Source organism: Marmota marmota, unplaced genomic scaffold (assembly GCF_001458135.2).
Source record: "Marmota marmota marmota unplaced genomic scaffold, marMar, whole genome shotgun sequence".
NCBI classification, from domain to species: Eukaryota; Metazoa; Chordata; class Mammalia; order Rodentia; family Sciuridae; genus Marmota; species Marmota marmota.
Genome location: NW_025999941.1, coordinates 5,584,610 through 5,605,922, shown reverse-complemented (window position 1 = coordinate 5,605,922; position 21,313 = coordinate 5,584,610). Strand labels below are relative to the sequence as shown.

The following is a 21,313-nucleotide window of genomic DNA, read 5'->3' as shown; positions in this document are numbered from 1 at the left end:
TAGGCATGAGCATGTGCCATGGCTTAGGCTTCTCATTTTAATCTATATAGTAGTTGTATCTCCAAAAACTTAATTCCGATAATGCAAGATTCTTTTAAAGCTAGGTGTGTTTGAATTTGTGTTTGTAGATGACATCCCTGCCTCTATGGATTTCAGGAAGTACATATGCTATTGCCTCAAACTCTATGTCCAACCTAGATCTTGCTTCTGGACTCCAGATCCAAATATCTAATTTCCTTCTTAGGGTTTCCACTGAATTTTTCTTCATTTTCCCCAACTGAACTGTCATCCTATATTCTTTACTCAATTAATGATATGTCTATCCACACAAGCACCACAAGTCGGATGGCCTGTGAATTTTTCATCCCCCAAACCTCTTCTCTCCTTGAACAAGACCCATTGAGCATTGAGCCTATCTTAAGATCTTTTTTTTTTTTTTTTGGTGGTGGTGGGTGTACTGGGAATTGATCTAAGGGGCACTCAACCACTGAGCCACATCCCCAGCCCTATTTTGTATTTTATTTAAAAATAGGGTCTCACTGAGTTGCTTAGCTTTTGCTGAAGTCTGGCTTTGAACTTGTGATCCTCCTGTCTCAGCCTCTTGAGCTCCTGGGATTACAGGCCTGTGCTATCACACCTGACCTATCATAATATCATTATAAACCATTTACATCTTTTCATCCCAGATGCCTCTACCTTAATTCTGACTACCATCTACATCTGAACTTTTAACTAATTTCCCCATTCTAGTCTTGCTCCCCTTCAGACTAACTACTATTTTTCTAATGAACAGACAGATCCCTTATTATTTGACCCAATATTTATACTCACATCGCATTATATCTCTTACTCCCTCAGCTGAAAAACTGCCCTCCCCACTTTACACTTATCCTTTACATTCTGGCTTAGAAATTACTTTTTTTGGGAAGCCTTTTCTCTGATTTTATAAGAAAGGGTTTGAAGAACCTCTGATGTATTCTCACTGAACTTTAGGTTAACTCCAATTAGAGAACTTCAAGTGCACTGTAACAACCTGTTTATACTTCTGTCATTATAGGAGTAGAATATGTCTCATTCCACACTGCATCCTTAGAACTTAGCAGTGCTTGGCATAATCATTCATGCAACAAAATAGTCACTGAGCTCCCACTATGTCCAGACATTCTTCTAAGCACTTAGTATACATTAGTGAATACAAATGACAAAGATTCCTTGATCTTGTGCAGCTTATATTCATTCTACTCAATAAAATAAATCATACACAATACGTGAGAAAGTAAGCTCTAAGGAAATTAAGAGGATAGAATAGAGAAGGTTAACAAGGACCAAGAATGTTGTGATAGGAGCATGCAGCAAGTTGTAGTAAAAACAGGTAGTTACAAGAGGTTTAATTAAGAAGATGAAATTTGAGCTAAGATTTGAAACAAGTGAAAAATTAAGTCAAAGAATGCCTAGAGGACAGAGTGTTCCAGACAAAGGAAAGAGCCAGAATAAAGATTATAATGCACACAGAACCCTGCAATGGAATCGATGTAATGGAATGATGAGAGAGAAGGAAGAATAAGAAAGTAATGTAGTAAAGGACCATGTAGGTCACTATAAAAACTATAAGTAATTATATGGGTATGTCTTTGTGTCTTCTGTTCCAATGGTCTTCATGTCTGTTTTTATGCCAATACAATGCTGTTTTTGTTACTATAGCTCTGTAGTATAATTTAAGGTCTGGGTATAGTGATGCCTCCTACATACTTTTCTTGCTAAGTATTGTTTTGGCTATTCTGGGCCTCTTATTTTTCCAAATGAATTTCATAATTGTTTTTTCTATATCCATGAAGAATGCCATTGAAATTTTAATAGAAATGAAATCTGTACATTGCTTTTGGTAGTATGGCCATTTTGAAATATTAATTCTGCCTAATCCAAGCACATGGGAGATCTTTCCATTTTCTAAGGTCTTCTTTAATTTCTTTCTTTAGTGTTCTGTATCTTCATTGTAGAGGTCTTTCCCCTCTTTTGCTAGACTGATTCCCAAGTATTTTATTATTATTTTTTTTTTAAGGCTATTGTAAATGGGATAGTTTTCCTGATTTCTCTTTCAGTTGATTCATCACTGGTATACAGGAATGCAATTGGTTTATGGGTGTTAATCTTATATCCTACTACTTTGCTGAATTCATTATCTCATATTAGACAAAGGCATCATAAACATATATTGGAGAAAAGATAGCTTCTTCAACAAATGCTACTGGGAAAACTGGAAATCCCTATGTAGTAGATTGAAACTGAACCTCCTATATCTTACCCTGCACAAAACTCAAAGTGGATCAAGGACCTAGGCATTAGACCAGAGACCCTGCACCCAATGCTCCTTCATGTTGACTTGGAAACTAACTTCTTCAATAAGATAGACCCTAAAGCATGAGAAGTAAAATCCAGAATCAATAAATGGGATGGTATTAAATAAAAAAGCTTCTTTACTGCAAAGGAAACAATCAAGAATGCCAACAGAGGGCCTATAGAATGGGAGAAAATCTTTACCCCCTGCACCTCTGATAGAGCATTAATCTCTAAGATATACAAGGAACTCAAAAAACTCAACACCAAAAACCCCAAATAACCCAATAAATGGGCAATGGGGTTAAACAGACATTTCACAGAAGAAATACAAATGGTCAAAAAATGTATGAAAAAATGTTCAACATCTCTAGCAATTAGAGGATTGCAAATCAAAACTACTCTAAGATTTCACCTCGTTCCAGTCAGAATGGCAATCATCAAGAATAAAAGTAACAATAAATGTTGACAAGGATGTGGGAAGAAAGGTACTCTTATATATTGCCAGTTGGACTGCAAATTGGTGCAACCGCTATGGAAAGCAGTATGGAGATTCCTCGGAAAACTTGGAATGGAACCTCCATTTGATCCAGTTTTCCTACTCCTTGGTCTAAACCGAAGAACTTAAAAATCAGCATACTACAGTGACATACTCACATTCATGTTTACAGCAGCTCAACTCACAATAGCCAAGCTATAGAAACAACCTATGTGTCCTTCAACAGATGACTGAATAAAGAAAATGTGGTATATATACACAATGGAATATTAATCAGCCATAAAGAAAAATGAAATTATGGTCTTTGCTGGTAAATGGATGGAACTGGAGAATATCATGCTAAGTGAAATAAGCCAGTACCAAAAAACCAAAGACTGAACATTCTCTCTGATATGTAGATGCTGACCCACAATAAAGGAGGGTAGGGAGGGGAAGAATATAAGTTCATTGGATTAGACAAAGGGGAATAAAGGGAAGGGGGATGGGAATAGGAAAGACAGTAGAATGAGTCGGACGGACATAGCTTTCCTTTACTCACATATGAACACATGACCAGTGTAACTCCACATAATGTACAACTACAAGAATTGGATCCTAATTGGAATAGATAATACTCCACATATGTACTACATGTCAAAATACACTGTCACGTGTATCTAAAAACAACAACAAAAGAACTATGAGTAAACTGACATCCAGAAGAAAAACATGTTCTTATATATATATTTTGCTGTATAATTTTTTTTCCCCCTAGTACTAGGGATTGATTCCAGGGGCATTTTACCACTGAGCTACATCTCTAGTCCTTTTTATTTTCTATTTTGAGACAGTGTCTTGCTAAGGTGTCAAGGTTGGCCTTGAACTTGTGATCGTCCTGCTTCACTGCTTTAGTCTCCTGAGTTACTGGGATTACAGGTATATGCTACCACACCTGGACCTCGTGTTTTTTAAAAAGGATCCAACAGGGCTGAGGATGTAGCTCAGTGGTAGAGTATGTGTCCAGAATATGTGAGACCATGGTTCAATTCCCAGTACTGCAAAACACACACATACACACACACACACCTCAGCAACAACCCACCAATGCGGTATAAATAGAGAAAAAAGTAGGCAAATTGTAGATACATTTTAGAGATGGACTCACTAGTACATGCTGATAAAGTGTACACTGGGTATTACAGCAATCAAGGACAACTCTTAAATTTCTGAGAGCAATATTAAGGAGAGGAATCCCCCCCGCCAGGATGACTACCATTGTTTTCATGACCTAATTAATTAATTAATTAATTAATATGTAGCGTTGAGAGAAATCCTCCCCCAGGATGACTACCGTTGTTTTCATGACCCTATCTATCTATCGTGCTGAGGATTGAACACAGTGCCTCATATGTGTAGGCAAGCGCTCCACCACTAAGCAAGAACCCCAGCCCAGGAGAGGAATTTTCTTCAACCTAGATTAGCATGTCTGTGGGGAAAACAGGCTTTGTGATGTGTGTGTTTGTGTGTGTGAACATTTGACAGTTGAGACCTAGACTTATTAGATTTGAAATATTTCTTGAACCTATATGTGCTACTGTCCATTAGGCAGCTGGGTATAGGAAAATAGAGAACATAAAAAGTCTAGGCTGGTAACATAAGTTTTGGAATTCTTAGCATTAGGTAGTTTTTAGACTGGCTCCTAAAATCCTCCAATATTAAGAAGTTAGGGAGGCTGGGTGCTGTGGTGCATGCCTTGTAATCCCAGTGACTTGGGAGGCTGAGGCCTTAAAAATTTATGGAGATTTTATCTCAAAATAAAAAAGGACTGGAGATTCAGTGGTAAAAGGCTTCTGGGCTCTGGCTTCAAGCCCCCATCAGGGGTAGAGGGGGAGTTAGGAAGAGGGAGAAATTTTGTAAAAGAAATTAGAAGGAGTAAACAGTAAAGTAGGAGGAAAACCAAGGGAATATCAAGCCCCCAAAAGAAAGAAAGTTTACCAAAGGTAAATAAAGAGATAATCAATTTTTTTCCAAAAGCTGATCTGTTAAATGTACTGAGACCTAGGAATTGACTTAACATCATGGGGTCAATTAGTGATTTTGATGAAAACAGTTTTGCAGTGTGGTAGAGGCAAAGGCCTGACGATAGAAAGCCAATTCTTGAGTAGTTCTGCTGCAATGGAAAACAGAAAAAGCAGCAGCTGGCAGCAACAGGATATTAAACGATTTTTTTCAAAAGACAATAGAACGAGGGGCTGGGTTGTGGCTCAGTGGTACAGCACTTGCCTAGCATGCATGAGGCACTGGGTTTGATCCTCAGCACTAAAAAAAAAAAAAAAAAAAAAAAAAAAAAAAAATCAAGATATTGTGTCCACCTATAACTGAAAAATAAATATAGAACCAATTATATCTAGGAAGAGAATAAAGAATTCTTGCAGAACACAAAAGGGAAGAACTATTGAAGGTGATATTCTCTGGTAGGAAAAGGTACACGCTCTACTTGTATGAGTTGAAAGACTGGCTTTGCATAATAAGACCCTTAAGTAGGGACCTGATAAGTATTTATGGAAAGAACAAAAACTATGGCTACTAAGATGAACAATGTTGGTAAGTATAAATGGTAAATACTAACAGATAATATATTTATCAGATAATATGTAAATTCAGAGGTTCATCTCTTAAACTTTTCCTGTTTCTCTTGCCCTTATTCCTTTGCCATGAAGTACAACTCAATATTAATTTCAGCTTTCTTCTTTGCCCTATTAAAAAAATAATAGGGCTGGAGATGTGGCTCAAGCGGTAACACGCTTGCCTGGCATGCGCAGGGCGCTGGGTTCGATCCTCAGCACCACATAAAAATAAAAAAAATCCAAGGTTTATTTTACTTCAAATATGTACCATCAAAAGATAAAAGCTTAGTTGGGCATAGTGGTGCACACCTGTGATCCCAGCTACCAAACTACTCAGGAGGCTGAGACAGGAGGACGGCAAGTTTGAGGTTGGCCTGGGCAACTCAGTAAGACCATGTCTCAAAATAAAAAGGGCTAGGACTGAAGCTCAGTGGTAAAACACATGTCTAGAATGTATAGGGCCCTGGGTTCAATCCCTAGTACTGCAAAAAAGATGTAAAGTTTTAGCAATATATAGGTTAAAGGAAGAGAATACAGAAATACAGAGCCTACTTACCATTTTCATCTACTGCAAGGACACTTGCTCCTTTCCCCAGAAGTTCTTGAACCACCATTGTTAGCCCATTTCGGGCAGCAACATGCAGAGGTCTGGGGGGAAAATCGTACATGTACATGTATGAGCAGTGCACAAAGACACATGCCTGGTTGTAAAGAGCATTATTGCCAAGTGGTAAAGACCCAGAGATATAAACTTGAGATATCTAGTTCTAACCATAATGAAATGGGGGTGAGGACTGCAGATCTTCTGTACAATGTAGTGTTATACCCCCCCAATGAGTATAAGCTTAGCCACAGGTTTCCATCTTCATTAAACCCTTTTGTTACACTCTAAAACACAATGTTTAAAAGATTTAATCAATGAAAAGGCATTCTAAAGTTGTTCTAAAACATGAGGTTGACAAACATACATAACAGAAACTGCAGTAGCACAGACTTTGAAAACAGCTCACAGACCCTGTGACTAATTTTTGGACCCTCAAGGGATCTGACTGACCTCTGAATGTGAACCAGTACTCTTAAAGATTTTTTTTTCTTTAACAAAAAGTGGGTTTGTTTGTATTATTAAGAACTTGATTTTTGAACATGCTTTTATAGTGATATATTTATAATTGAAGGAAAATAAACTTTCTTTTTTGGTACCAGAGATTGAACCTAGGGGTGCTTAACCACTGAGCCACATCCCCAGCCCTTTTTATACTTTATTTAGAAACAGGTTCCTGCTAAGTTGCTTAGCACTTCACTAAATTCCTGAGGCCACTTTGAACTTGTGATCCTCCTGCCTCAGCCTCCTGAGCTGCTGGGATTATAGGCATGCGCCACCCGACCCGGCTCAACTTGACTGACTACTTCCACAACCTCTTTAGATTATCATTTATTCCTAGCGTCAAATAAGATTTTTACAGGGGAATTCAATAAAATACACAAAATAGTACTACTTTGCTTCAGAAAATTATGCAGGTTAAATAGGTTGTGAAAATATACATTATTGCCAATGTTCTAATACAGTTTCAGTTCAATAGCTTTTCTAGTATTAGGCTTTATTTTTTTTTTTTTCGTACTGGGGATTGAACCCAGGGGCACCAAGCCATATCCCCAGCCATTTTTTATATTTTTTGAGAAAAGCCTCCTGAGCCACTGAGATTACAAACATATGTCACCACACCTGGCATGTAATAAGGTTTTCAATTGTGATGATTTCAGGAATAAGTTTTGTAAGTTGTAAAAACTGTTCTTCACTTTTTAACTGCTTCTATGACTTGTAAGACACATTGGCTACATACTTAAAAAATTCATTTGTCATTTTAATAATTATAAAAATAACAATATTTACACTAGATACTGAAAGTACTCACGTTTGCAAGGCTGCATTGGTTGCGTTGATGAGGTTTCTATCTGTTATCTTTTCCAGTATTAACAAGGCACTAGTTTCATGACCCTAAAATTGTGGCAAGCAACTCTTAAAAACTTGAGTACCATTAAAAATAATTTAAACATCCAACAATTCCTAAACGTAGGTCATACTATGTATAATACTATACATATGAATTTTCCTGGCCAATCGCTTAAATATTTGCCCAAACATTTGTTAGGAGTGGAAGTAAGGGGAGAGGACAAGAAGAATTAAGAAACTGTGTTAGGTTTGTCTTCCAAAATTTAATACACACCCGCCTCTTTCCCTCTCCCCCATACTGGGGATTAAGTCCAGGGTGCTCGCCAGTGAGCTACACCCCTAGCACTTTTTAATTATTTTTAGATAGTGTCTCACTAAGTTGCCTGGATTGGCTTGAAACTTGCAATCCTCCTGCTTCAGCCTCCTAAGTTGCCAGGATAATGGTAGTGTGCCACAATTCCTGGCAAAGCCAATATTTCTTTTCAAGAAATATGATATTGGCCATCATTACAGAGGTTCACTTAAGTGAAGTCGAAAAACTTCTAATGCCACTGTTGATTTATAACAATGAAAATATATCCTTAAAATCTGTACATACCTTGCCGCAAGCCAAATGGAGGGCGGTGTTTTTACTGTTATCTTGTAATGTCAGATCTGCACTAGCACTGCTAACCAGCATTTCTGGGAGGAAAAAGTGCATCAGTTCTTATGTTTATGAATATGTTTCTTAGATTATCAATAACTCACTGTAGAGAGATGAAGACAGAGCAAAAAATATCCCTCACAAAATCTTAAGTGCAAGAAAAATATCGTAATTCATAACATACGTAAGATAATGTGATATAATTGTATGTAACAATTATATTCTTGTGTAAATCAGACACTACCAACAGCAATTAACATTTTTGAGTGCTTACTAAAATACTATTTTAAGTGCTGTGGATTTATAGTGATTTATGTTACCCCCCCCCCCAACAATCCTAAGTGGGTATCATTATTTTTCTCATTTTACAAATGAAAAAACTAAGGCACAAGCTCTCTTTTAATTTTGAAATAGGGCCTCGGTAAGTTGTTCAAGATGGTCCAGAACCTGTGATCCTCCTGCCTCAGCCTCCCAAGTTGCTGGGATTATAGGCATGTACCACTGTGCCTAGCAGAGTCAGAGTTGTTCTTTTTTCTTTTCTTTTTAAGTACCAGAGATTGAACCCAGGGTGCTTATTTTGAGACAGGGTCTCAATAAGTTGCTTAGGGCCTCACTAAGTAGCTGAGATTGGCCTTGAACATGCAATCATCCTGCCTTACCCTGCCGGGTCACTGACATTCACTGTTCTTAACTGCTTTGTTATGTTGCCTTGCTAAACTAACTCTTTATATCAATAAGGGCAAAGTAAAACATTGTGCCCCTAAGTGAAAATGTGGACTGAAGCAGGTAAAGACTTTCGTATCTCAGGAATAGTGAGATAATTAGTGGAAAACAGGGTTGGGACCTAAGTTACATATAAGCAACTTATATATTTTAGAAAAACAGAATTCTTAAACAGTTTCTTTACCAACTGTATTTGTTTGTCCATTTTCTGCAGCCATCATGAGAGGTGTTTTTCCAGAAGAGTCCACAGAATTGACTTGAGCATTATGGCTGAGCAATAGCTGTAAACACTCTACATGGTCTGTGAAGGCAGCTGCATGCAGAGGAGTTCTGTAACACAGAGAAATTGAAACGCATGACTAAATGTTATACACATTGGAAAAAATTATTCCTTATTCCTTACTTATAACAAGCAATTTTAAGGGTTTATATTAGGCATTTCCTGGATACAAACAGGATCAATGGAGCTTACTAATTTCTGCCACAGAAATCTGCACTTTCAGTAATGTAAGAGGCTTAAGTAAACTAGAACTAGTCTAAAATAAGCATCAATTATAAAACCACAGGGAGGGGAGGGGATGGGGGATAGTAGAGGATAGGAAAGGCAGCAGAATACAACAGACACTAGTATGGCAATATGTAAATCAATGGATGTGTAACTGATGTGATTCTGCAATTTGTATACGGGGTAAAAATGGGAGTTCATAACCCACTTGAATCAAAGTGTGAAATATGATATATCAAGAACTATATAATGTTTTGAACAACCAACAATAAAAAAAAAAAATAAAGCCACTAAAATAAAATTACATTAGTAAAGAAAACTTCAAAAAGAAATAGATCCTGACCCCAAAACTACTACATATTCAACTGCTGGACTCTTCTTTCAGCTTTTATTCCTGTTCAGAAACTGTTAACTTTGTAAAAACATACTTCTTAAAAGAGGATGAAAATCTTTATATTTTAAAAAAATTAAAAAAGATTGACTAAAATCCAAAAATAATTATAAGAACCCTGGTAATAGTGGGGAAAAAAAGGATTTTATAATAAGTTATACTTGCAAATATGAAATTCAATTTTCAATTAATTATGGCTTTTTAAATTAATTAATTAATTAATTAATTAATTTTATTTATTGTTCCACACTTGGTTAGTTGTTAAAATTTTTTTCCTTTAGAGTTTTCCTAAGTGAAAAACTACGTAGTTGAATTCCTACCTTCCTTTTGAATCTGTGGTGTTCACAATGCTGGCACCTAATGTATCAATTAACATCTCAGCAGCACCTTCGTTGTCATTTATCCTGTGTAAGGTAACAAGGTGATCACTCTCACAGCAATGGTAAATTTTCTAAAACACTCAAAATAAATTTGATTTATTTAGGCTTCACTTACACAGCACAATGCAAAGGACTGAAAGCATTTCCTTCCATTTTCTGGAAAACTTCCTGTTCTAAAAGAAGTTCTACACATGTCTCATGGCCTAAGTAGATAAACAAGAACCAGTTATTAAAATCTAAAAAGTACTGGCAAAAATCTCAAATAAAAAGAAATGTCTAAAAGGAAAAAGTACAAATCCCCGTCTCCATCCCATCTCCCAGTTCTACTCTAGACTGTAACCACTGGTCCCTTAAGAGTTCCAGAAAATCTCTAGGCATATATGACTACAAGTGTATGCATACTTTCTTTTTTATGTAAACTGAGATTTTTTTTCCCTGCAACTTTCTTTTTACTTGATAAACTATATATGTCCTTTTTTAGTATACAAATCTTATTCTTTAAAGTTCAAAGACTTCACAGTATCACTGTGTATCAAACATGATTTGATCTGGGCTGGGGTTGTGGTTCAGTGGTAGAGTACTTGCCTAGCATGTTCGAGGTGCTGGTTTGATCCTCAGGACCACATAAAAATAAATAAATGAAATATTGTGTCCAACTATGACTTAAAAAACAACACTTTGTGATATTATTAACTAGTCTGTATGATCTATTCTGGTCCCTTTTACAAAGCCAAGGATTAGTAAAACAAATAACCTACCCACCCACCTGTAGTACAGGTTTAGTATCTCTTATCTGAAAAACTGCTTTACATTTCAGAGTTCTTAAGATTTTGGAATACTTTTATATTTTACTGATTGAATATCCCTAATCAGAAACTCAAAAATTCAAAATGCTCTGAAACCTGAACTGTAATGTAAGCATTTTGAATTTCAAACTTTTTAAATGAGAGATGCTCAACCTGTAATATTTGTGAAAGGAAATTTTACTTCTTGCTGGGTGTATAGGTGCATGTCTTTAATCCCAGCTACTTGGGAGGCTGAAGCAAGAGGATGACAAGTTCCAGGCCAGTCTGAGCAACATAATGAGACCCTATTTTAAAATAAAATAATAATAATAATAATAAAAAGGAGTAGAGTTATTAATGGTAGAGCGAGCCTGGGTTCAATCCCTAGTACCCCAAAACAAGACAAAACAAAACAAAAAAACCTGCTTCTTTTATCCTGTTATTCATTTGGGATCTGTTTTAGGAACAAATTTAGATTTCTACAGTCTACTTTCATGGTTTAATAGTTGGCTAGCTAAGCGATGCTGTACTTGGTTAATTACTCTTAACACTCTCAAATAATAGCTCAACTATTTAAAATTGTTTTGTAACTGTTAGGAAATCTGTGATTGTGCTCCATATTTTATCAGATCTTTTCTCTAATTCTGTGGTTTTCAAACAGCACAACTATGCCCTTCAGGAAGTATTTGGCAGTGTCTAAAGACATTTTTGCTTATCACAACTGGGGGTAGAAGTGTTATGGGCCTTGAATGGGCAGAGGGATGCTACTATAGTATCTTGCAGTGCAGTACAGTCCCTCATAACAAAGAATTATCTCACTCAAAATGCTTAGTTTGAGACACTGCTTTTAATTCCATCTCCTTGAATATTAACTCATTACTAAGAAATATCAATGGAAAGATGTTCAATGTTGACTGAAAAGCTTCTCATTATGTTGGCACATGGGTTCTTAAAGTGTGGCCTGGGCAAATGTGGGGTGATTTTGAAAAGGCGTGAAAACAGATGTAGAGGATGAAAATCCATTTATTCTCTTAAACTAGACACTAAAGAAATTTGCCAACTCTTCCCACTAAAAAAAGTTTCAAAAACATTCTTCATGAAAATGTTTCTTATGTTAAATTTAATGTATTTATTATTTAAAAAAAATAAGCACAGTTAAAACTTCTCAGTTCCAATTTCTAAAACACTATCAATAGTTCTAACTCACGATTATAGATCAAATGGTTTTTCCTGACAAAAGGGAACTCTGGCTCCTTCGGAAATCATTATTGGGCAATATTCAAACTGAAACAATGACAGAACTAGGCCTCCTGATATTTCAGAGGGCAATTCTGAGGAAGCTTACAGCTTCAATAAGTTTTTAAAAGAATAAATGAGATAATCTAAGTACTCTAAATTCTGTGATTAAAGAATTATATAAACTGAAATTTAGAACTCTAAGCATAATATGTACAGCCAATTCTTTTTTAAGACTTGGCTATCATTTCATTTTTAAAAAAATATTTTTTAGTTGTACTTGGGACACAATACGTTTATTTTATTTATTATGTGTTGCTGAGGATTGAACCCAGGGCCTCGCATGTGCTAGGCGAGCACTACACCACTGAGCCACAACCTCAGCCCCATCATTTCATTTCAATTTTGAGAGAAAGGTTGTTTTCTGTTCTATTGGAGTGATCCCAATTTTGTTTCCAGCCATACAATTACTAGTCAAAGTAAAACCATTTTACATATTTGACTTTCAGAATGTTGAATTATAAAGCAGTCTTTTGGCTATAAATATGGTATTAATTTTAGACTGTAAAGTCTTATTACATATAACCAAAACACATTTAATTTCTTCCAACTCAATTCAGAATCACAATTTTTCTACAATCTGAAGATCAGACACATCTGTTGATTTTTAAATGGCAACCATGCATGAAGTTTGTGCAAAATTCTATCTCTTATAAAAAAAATGTACTTAGGACTTGAAGTTTAGCCATCATAGAATAGAAATAATTCAGGTCTATATATAGACCTGAAAAGAAATATTACGAGAGAATAACTTTCTATTTATGACTAAATGTATTACCTGAGAAAAAATAACTTTTGGAAAAAAATCACAGGTATCATCGATACATTAAAACAATAACAATAAACTGGGTGCGGTGGCGCCCACCTGTAATCCCAACAGCTCGGGAGACTGAGGCAGGAGGATTGAGAGTTCAAAGCCAGCCTCATCAAAAGCCGGGTGCTAAGCAACTCAGTGAGACCCTGTCTCTAAATAAAATACAAAATAGGGCTGGGGATGTGACTCAGTGGTTGAGTGCCCCTGAGTTCAATCTCCAGTACAAGAAGAAAAAAAAAAAAAAGTAAACAAACCGGATTCATAAGAGTTTGATCTCATTGACCTTTTTTTTTTTCAATTTTTAGTTGCTGATGGACCTTTATTTTATTCATTTATTTATATGTGGTGCTGAGAATCGAACCCAGTACCTCACACATGGTAGGCAAGTACTCTACCACTGAGCCACAACCCCAGCTCCTCCTTGACTTTTTACACAAACAAAATTCACATTGGTAGATGTTTTCCCACTATATTAGTTATTTTAGGTTTTCCTCATATTCATAAATGTCAAGTCACATTATAAAAACAAATTAAATTTTAATGTCAAACTACAGTATTTTCTTTGAGTTAGGACTAATCTTTGGCCATTACAGTATAATCATTAAATACAAACTTCAGTGAGCTGAAAGGGAAAAAGAAAAGTCAAAGCCTATAGTTTTCAAAACTATTTTAGTTAAAGATAAAAGGTAGTAAAAAAGAAAAAGAGACCAAGCTAAGCTTTTGGGATTCATAACAGATTTAATTATTTAAGTTTTTTTAATGGTTCTATTCATACTCCAAGTTGAAGGATGACCAACTATAGGATAAGCCCCATCTCCACACCAAAAAGAGAAGAATCTAAAAATTTCTGACAGTGAAAGAATGAAACTTTCAAGTCTAGCACAAGAATTGGTATAAAAATGCAATCTAGGAAATCCTATGAACATTTACTTAAACTGTAATTTTAAAGATTCAGATTTTTCCTTTTACAATAATTCAGTGGCATTGTCACAATGGCTCTCACAGTAAAAACCACAAGGCCGCAGATTACAGGCAGGGAAAACCTCAATTATTTGGTGAACATATTCAGCTGATTTCAGAACAGATGCAATACTTGAATTAGAGCTTTGTGGACATGCTGTTACAACTAACATTAATCTCAATGTTATAAGTGAAATTCCTAACAAGTTTTAAAAACTTCTCTACCTGTGAAAGGCTTAAGCCCAAACTTTGATAGGATTGATGATCACACTGTATGTAATAAATCTGAATGTTTTCTAAGATGATCAAATCTATGGTCTATACAAGGAAAAAAAAAATCAATAAACTTCACAATGTAAATTATTTTAGTGAACATTTTTATAAGCTAAACTCCTTTTTGAACAATTTTTTGGTAATGGGTGTTGAACCCAGGATTACTCTGTCACTAAGCTCCATCCGCAGTTCGTTTTTTTAAATTTTGAAAACAGGATCTCCCTAAGTTGCATAGGGCCTTGCTAAACAGCTGAGGCTGACATTGAACTTGTGATCCTTCTGCCTCAGCCTCCTGAGCTGTTTGGAGTATAAGGTATATGTCACTGCACCTGGTTCCAAACTCCATATTTAACATTAGTATCTCAAAAATAGCTTTCTGCTACCCTGAATGACCTTTTGTGGGTCTATCTATAAAAGAGATGACTGTGACTGAGTCTCTAGAAAGCTAGAAATATTCTGTTCTAATAATGCAGAAAAGTTAACCTATGAAAGTTTCTAAAACATCTTCTAGGGTTTTATTGCTTTAAAACATTGAGCATGCATGTTAGTGGTGATAATAAGGATTTTATTTTTTGATGTGCTCAGGAAACATACATAGACTTCAATTTGGAATGTGATGCATTTCATTGTTTTCCCCACTTTACTAATTTTTTCCTAATATAAGAACATTTAGAAAGTAAAAGTACATAATAAAAATACAAACATACCATACAAAAGACACAGAAAATATATAAAACCTCTTAAAATGCAAATTATTGAAGGTCTAAGAACAATTTTTTAAAAGCTATCATTGCTTATCTCAAAGAACTTTGACAACTACTATCCTGGCTTTTAGTATGATAAAGGATAGGACGTAGCTATCCTATAGCTTCCTACTAAACTTAAATTTTAAGTTTACAAATATATTAATATCAAAATGTATTATAGTTAACTGTCTCTATGCAATATACAATAGGTACTTAATTCAATTTTTATCTATTACTTAACCATTGTAGCAAGCCCAGTGAAGTGCTGTATATCCATGATTGTCTGCTATGGCTGGATTTGCATCCATAGATGCTGCTGACTGCAAAAGGGCTCCAAGAACACCAATGTGTCCACAGGCAGCTGACAAGTGTATAGGTGTCCGACCCCTGCTATCCCGTAGTAAACACTTAGCACCATGTTGAAGTAATGCATCTACACATTCTTCATGGCCTGTAACCGCCTAAAAGAAAAACAATTTACTTGTAGTCAAATGTATTATGCTGGATGCTATACAGCAACTTTAGTTAATTTAAAAGTTTTGAAGTACATACTCCTCATATCTTCCTGCTAACTAGGGCCACTTATTATATTCCAAATAATTCAGTATATTTTTATTAGAAGTGGTTTAAAAATTCAGGTAAAGTAGTAATTCTGTTATAAAGTACTAGTAATATGAAAAACAAGAACAGAGGAAATACCTGTAAGTCAATGTGATAAAAGTCTAAGAAAATAGTCAAGATAATGGAAAAATGCCAAAAACATATTAATTTTATTCAAGGTTTTAGGTATTTAAAATGTTGTTACAACATTATTGTTCTCTAGATTGTTACATATTATAAGTATTCCAAATTAGTATTTAAAAATTTAATCAAGAAACTCCAGCACTTACTGTTTGGTAGAAATTTAATAAAGAAAATAAACACAGTCTGGTTTAGTTCTAGGTAATATGAGGTCATAAGAGGTTTTTTTTGGCAAAGAAAACAGATAGCTTACCCCTCTATGCAATGCTGTCCTTCCCCATTTATCTTTGGCATCTACATTTGCTCCTTTGTTCAGCAGTGAGTACACACAGTCTGTATGCCCATTGAGCACAGACAGCATGAGAGGTGTCCTGAGCAACAACAGAACAGTTTTAGTGCTATTACTTAAGACTGTACTATATTTAAAAAAAACCAACAACAATAATAATAATGTGTTGGCCTGTTTTCTAAATATTCCTTGTTGGGTGTAACTGTAAGTATACTTATGTTAAAAACTATTATTTGATTTACTCAGTTACATTACTATGATAGACTTACCAAGGTATGTAGAATAACAAACACCTTAAAAGTAATTTAAAAATTATTGAAACTTACTGTCCATTTCCATCTTGGATATCTACTGCATTCTGTGGTTCTGCATTTCCTATTAACAGCCGTAAGCACTCTGAATGACCATTTGTTGCTGTAAAGTGAAATTTAAAAAATTCAGTAAATAATAAAATAGAAAATGTCCATCTTAAACATTTTCTATTTTAGAGCACATTTAGAATGTAACTTTGGGGGCTGAATATGTAGCTCAGTGGTAGAATGCCTGCCTAGCATGACTGGGACCCTGCGTTTGATCCCTGCTATTAAAAAAAAAAAAAAAAAAAAGTCTATAATGTAACATTGGGATAATTTCACTGAATTCAATACATAAGAAGGAAAATTACATGTACAAAGTAGGTTTCTACTTGCTTTTGTTATTAAAGCTGAACAGATATGAATTCCTGATCAGAGCAGGCAGGCTGCCTACCAGCACCTATTCTTCAACATGTGCCATACTAATAGAACGTTTACTGCACTTAGCTCTAAGTAAGAGAAGGTTGAACTGCCTCCAGTCAATGGCCAAAATGAAGTAAATTACATTAGACCAAGTCAATCATAAGAACCCCAATATCCTCTGATAGTGATCAGCTGCAAGATGAGTACTACTTCCCAATTTGACCACTGTGAAGTTGAGAGGCCTAGAAGGCTTCTAAGAAACCCTTTTTAACTCTGGATAATGGAAAGCCCCCTTCTTTCATGATTTAGGATGTGACCCTGTAAAGAAATAGCCAGCATCCTGCAACATAAATACAAAGACAAGAGGAGTAACGGAGAATCTGGTGGCAGTCTGACATCACTGTGGAATCAACCAATTCTGAACTGCATCTGCCTCTGGATTACTTTATGTGAGAGACGACTAAACCCCTGTCACTAGTCACTTTCAGTTGGGTACCCTGTTATTCATAGTTGAAAGACTTCCAAATGCTGTGTACGTATACATGTGTGTGTATATAAGAAAAACGACACATCTATAAAGAATATTTTTATATGTCCAAATGCATAAAACAGGCAAGTAGAAGTAGCTCAAAGAAAACATGCAGCCTTGAAACTAAGTTAAATATGCAAAATTCAAGACTTAGTGGCATTAATCTAATAATATAAAGGCAGCCTAGTTGGATTTCAGTAAAAGATTTCTTCAATTGTATTACTCTTGGCTATTTAAAATAAACACTGCCTTAGAGAGTTGTGAATTCCTTCAGAGTTGTGAAATCTGTATCTTCTAGTGATACATTCCTGGCACCAAATTATCTGAATGACTTACAGATTTTAGCATTTTCTACATTTGAAAACAACAAAATTACAACTTAGAGTAGTTCTTGCATAAAGTAGGTGCTCTATAAATTTGCTGTACAATGATAAAAATAACTAAAAATGTTTATCAACTGTTAAATGAAAGCACAAACCAATCTGAAATAGCTCCCGTCAGAAGGTAAAAAAAGAAATACTGTACTGTTTTGTGATAAAATATTTCACAAGGTAGATTATTACATAAATCCAATTTCTAAGGCACATATTGAGTTTTTTAAACTTGCTGTTGATTTTCCTCTGAAAATACAATCATTTGACCATTTTAAGTTAAAAAAAAAAATCAAGATATATATCAGGAATATTATATACCAGAAACTGAAAAAGAACATTAGATGAATAGCATAGAATTTGGCATACCTGCTGCATGTATAGGTGTTCGCTTCAAAATGTAATCTTTTACTAAGATTGAGGCTCCCTGATTAATGAGTACATCCACACACTCAACATGGCCCTTAAATGCTGCAAGATCTAAGGGAGTTCTTCCACTACCATTTCTTACATCAAGATCTAACAAAGACTGTACCAACACTTCCAGTGCTTGATGGTGACCATGATATGCCTAGAAATAAAAAAAAAAGTCAATAAAAATACATATTTAAAAAACAATAAAATTCACATATTTACACTTTCTACATTCTTTTCTTTTTTCTTTAGTGCTTGACTGCCAATGAGCTGTAACCTCAAGACCAAACACTTTAGAAAAATGTAAAGTAAGCAAAGTTGTCTTCAATCATTATTGTATTTGAGATATACAAACTTCTATACTGAGAATTCAGAAAAGTAACTATACATTTTTTAAAACAACACAGCACGCTACAGTGTTGATTAGAAACAGGTATTCTGCAATTAACAAAAGTTTAATTAATTAAAGTCTATGGTTCCAAAAAAGTATTCTTAATCATAGTTCAGTGTTTCACATTAATTCCCTGATAGACTTTTACTAATATTAGAGGGACAGCTATAGTAATGAATTGAATCAATATTTCAGTCTTTTGATTTCTCAAATTTAATTGACCACTCCATCCCATAATGTGCCATAGTTCAAAAATAAACTTTTCTCTTAGCACAAAAATACTTAATCAAGCTCTGCTCAAACATCTGCCTTGTGCCAGGCATTGTCCTAGCTATATAAGAGTTATATACGAAGATTGTCAGACTGAAGGTTCCCCACTCCCTCCTTTTCTCAATCCAGTACCGGAGGTTGAACACACTGTACCAATGAGTTACACTTTTAGCCCTTTTTCTTTTAAATTTTGATATAGGGTCTCACTAAGTTGCTGAAGCTGGCCTTGAACTTATAATCCTCTTACCTCAGCTTCCAGAGTAGCTGGGCCTGCATGTGACACACTGGCTGAAGTCTCTTCTTTATATAGTATAATAGGGGGCTTTCTTAATAATTCATTTAAAAAGCCAACATGTGTACTCAACACTTACAATGGACTGGATGTTGAGCAGGACATTAGACAATAATAAGCTTTAAAAGACTACAAAGCTATTTCTTATACAAAATATTAGAAAGTACCAGCAAGAGATGAAGTTGCTCTGGGTCTAAGTGCTCTCTTTGATGCTTCTGTGTAGGAAGTTCAATGACATATAAGCTTGACTACCTCAAAGATTAAAGTGACTGTACATCATAGAACACTACTGGTTCTATTATCACACCAGTTTTTTTCATCAACACCCAATCACTAAAAATTACATTACTAAAAGAATGAACTTTGAGGAACAAAGTTTTGAATGTGTAAGAAGAAAGTACAAAAAGAGAAAATAAGAGCTATGAGGCTTTGGTCATAGGGTTGTTGCCCTCCATCACATCCTCACAAAGGACTGGGAAAAAGAATGTGTATGTCTGGTACCAACAAAGTTAGGAATCAAGATTAGTTTCTGTAACCTCAGGTTAGTGTTTTAACTGTATCAGTAGCTCAAATGGGAGGTTAGCGTGAAAAATAATACAACTAATTTTTGAGGATGTCTTAGGGTTAGACATGAAATGCAAAGGTGGTAGTATAATCAATCACATTTCATTGAGCCTAATTAGTAAATTATAAAACTGCTACTGTTTCAGCTTAAAACACTATCTAGCACATTCATGTTCACAGCAGTACTTATTCAGATAGCCAAGAGATGGAAACAACCTAAGTGTATAGTGATATAGGAATGTATTAACAAAATGTATATACATGCAATGGGGTATTGTTAATCTTAAATATGTAAAAAATCCTGGCCATTGTTACAACATGAATAAATCTTTTGTTTTTCTTTCTTTCTTTTTTAGTTTAGATAGACAATACTTTTATTTTACTTATTTTTATGTCGTGCTCAGGATGGAATCCAGTGCCTCTCATGTGTGAAGCAAGTGCTCTACCATTGAGCTACGACCCCAGATCGACAAGATGGATAAATCTTGAGGAGGATGGTATATTAAGTGAAATAAACCAGTTACAAAAAATACTGGATTCAGTATTTTTAGGATTCAACTTATATGGGTTTTCTAGATTAGATTAGTCAAAATCATAGGACAGCTAGAGGGAGGGGGGAATAGGGAGCTATTGTTTAATGACTATATACAGTGTTCAGTTTTGCAAGGTAAGAAATTGAGACTGGGAGACTGGGTGCACAACAACACAAAAGTATTTAACTCTCAACGTGAAAATATTTAACACTAAAACTGTACTCTAAGACAGAACATTGTGCTGGGCATAGTAGTGCATGCCTGTAATTCCAGCAACTGGGGAGGCTGAAGAAGGGAGGAGGATCCCAAGTTCAAAGCTAGCCTTAGCAACTTAGTGAGACACTGCTTCAAAATGAAAAATAAAAAGGGCTGGGGATATATGTAGCTCAATGGTTCAGTATACCTGGGTTCAATCCCTAGTACCAAAAAACAAAAACCAACCAAAAAAACCCCATAAACTTTATATTATTTTTTGTTGTCTTACCACCACAAACAAAACAAAACCCTTGATTAAAAACCAAACAACCCTCGAAAAACAAATGAAAACAACGACAAAAAAAAAAACCATATATGCGTGCCCCCCCACCCCACAAAACCAATCACTAATCAGTCACTGTATGTTTATAATCCCAGAGACTCAAGAAGCTGAAGCAGGAGAATTCCATGTTCAATGTCAGCCTAGGTAAATTAGTGGCAACCTAGAAAGACCATGTCTCAAAATAATAAGGGCTTGGAACTCAGTGGTAAATTGCCCATGGGTTTAATCCCCAGTACCAAACCAAACCTAACTACCACCAAAAAACAATAAATGAGACGGGGTGGAGGGGAGACAAAGTGAGAGTGAGGGAGCACCCACTATTTAATGTAGAACATAGTGTTCACCTACAAGCACAAAAAGAGAAACTTGCCAAGTTGGTGGGGCATACAGGGAAGGGCGGAAAAGAAAAATGTGAAATTTCAAAGGAAATAACATCATTAAACTATTAAGAGAATCCTACAAATCGATAAAAGAATTGCCTTGTCATTTCTTGACACCAATGGCTACTTTCTCTACACTGGTTTTACCTTTTCAGGATTATTTATTCTTCAAGTTTGGTAGAGGTGATAAGTGTTTCCAAGGACTCAAATGATAAGGAATAAAAAGCTTTAATATACCTTCTTATTTAGACCATAACAGGAATTACTACTTCCATAGTTCTATACAATTTCATATGAATATAAAAATATTTCATATGGATATGAAATATTCATAAATTTATTTCATAGTACATTGGGAAAGAAAGCAGAAAATTCAGTG

At 35.2% G+C, this 21,313-nt stretch overlaps 1 protein-coding gene across 11 annotated transcripts in view; it reads right to left on the bottom strand.

Annotated features, from left to right (window-relative positions):
- Positions 1 to 21,313, bottom strand: part of Ankrd28 (ankyrin repeat domain 28) — a 167,058-nt gene that overhangs the window by 4,683 nt on the left and 141,062 nt on the right. For 9 of the 11 annotated variants that reach the window (XM_048801044.1, XM_048801045.1, XM_048801047.1 and 6 more), the window contains 10 exons: positions 17,922 to 18,123; positions 16,263 to 16,350; positions 15,901 to 16,018; positions 15,148 to 15,367; positions 10,148 to 10,235; positions 9,973 to 10,056; positions 8,941 to 9,086; positions 7,989 to 8,071; positions 7,353 to 7,435; positions 5,996 to 6,087 (listed from right to left, as the gene is read on the bottom strand). In XM_048801044.1, coding sequence (XP_048657001.1) covers positions 5,996 to 6,087; positions 7,353 to 7,435; positions 7,989 to 8,071; positions 8,941 to 9,086; positions 9,973 to 10,056; positions 10,148 to 10,235; positions 15,148 to 15,367; positions 15,901 to 16,018; positions 16,263 to 16,350; positions 17,922 to 18,123 — 1,204 coding nt within the window. Of the gene's footprint in view, positions 1 to 5,995; positions 6,088 to 7,352; positions 7,436 to 7,988; positions 8,072 to 8,110; positions 8,137 to 8,940; positions 9,087 to 9,972; positions 10,057 to 10,147; positions 10,236 to 15,147; positions 15,368 to 15,900; positions 16,019 to 16,262; positions 16,351 to 17,921; positions 18,124 to 21,313 lie in introns of those variants that run through there. The other 2 variants (XM_048801050.1, XM_048801051.1) reach the window with 2 other exon arrangements.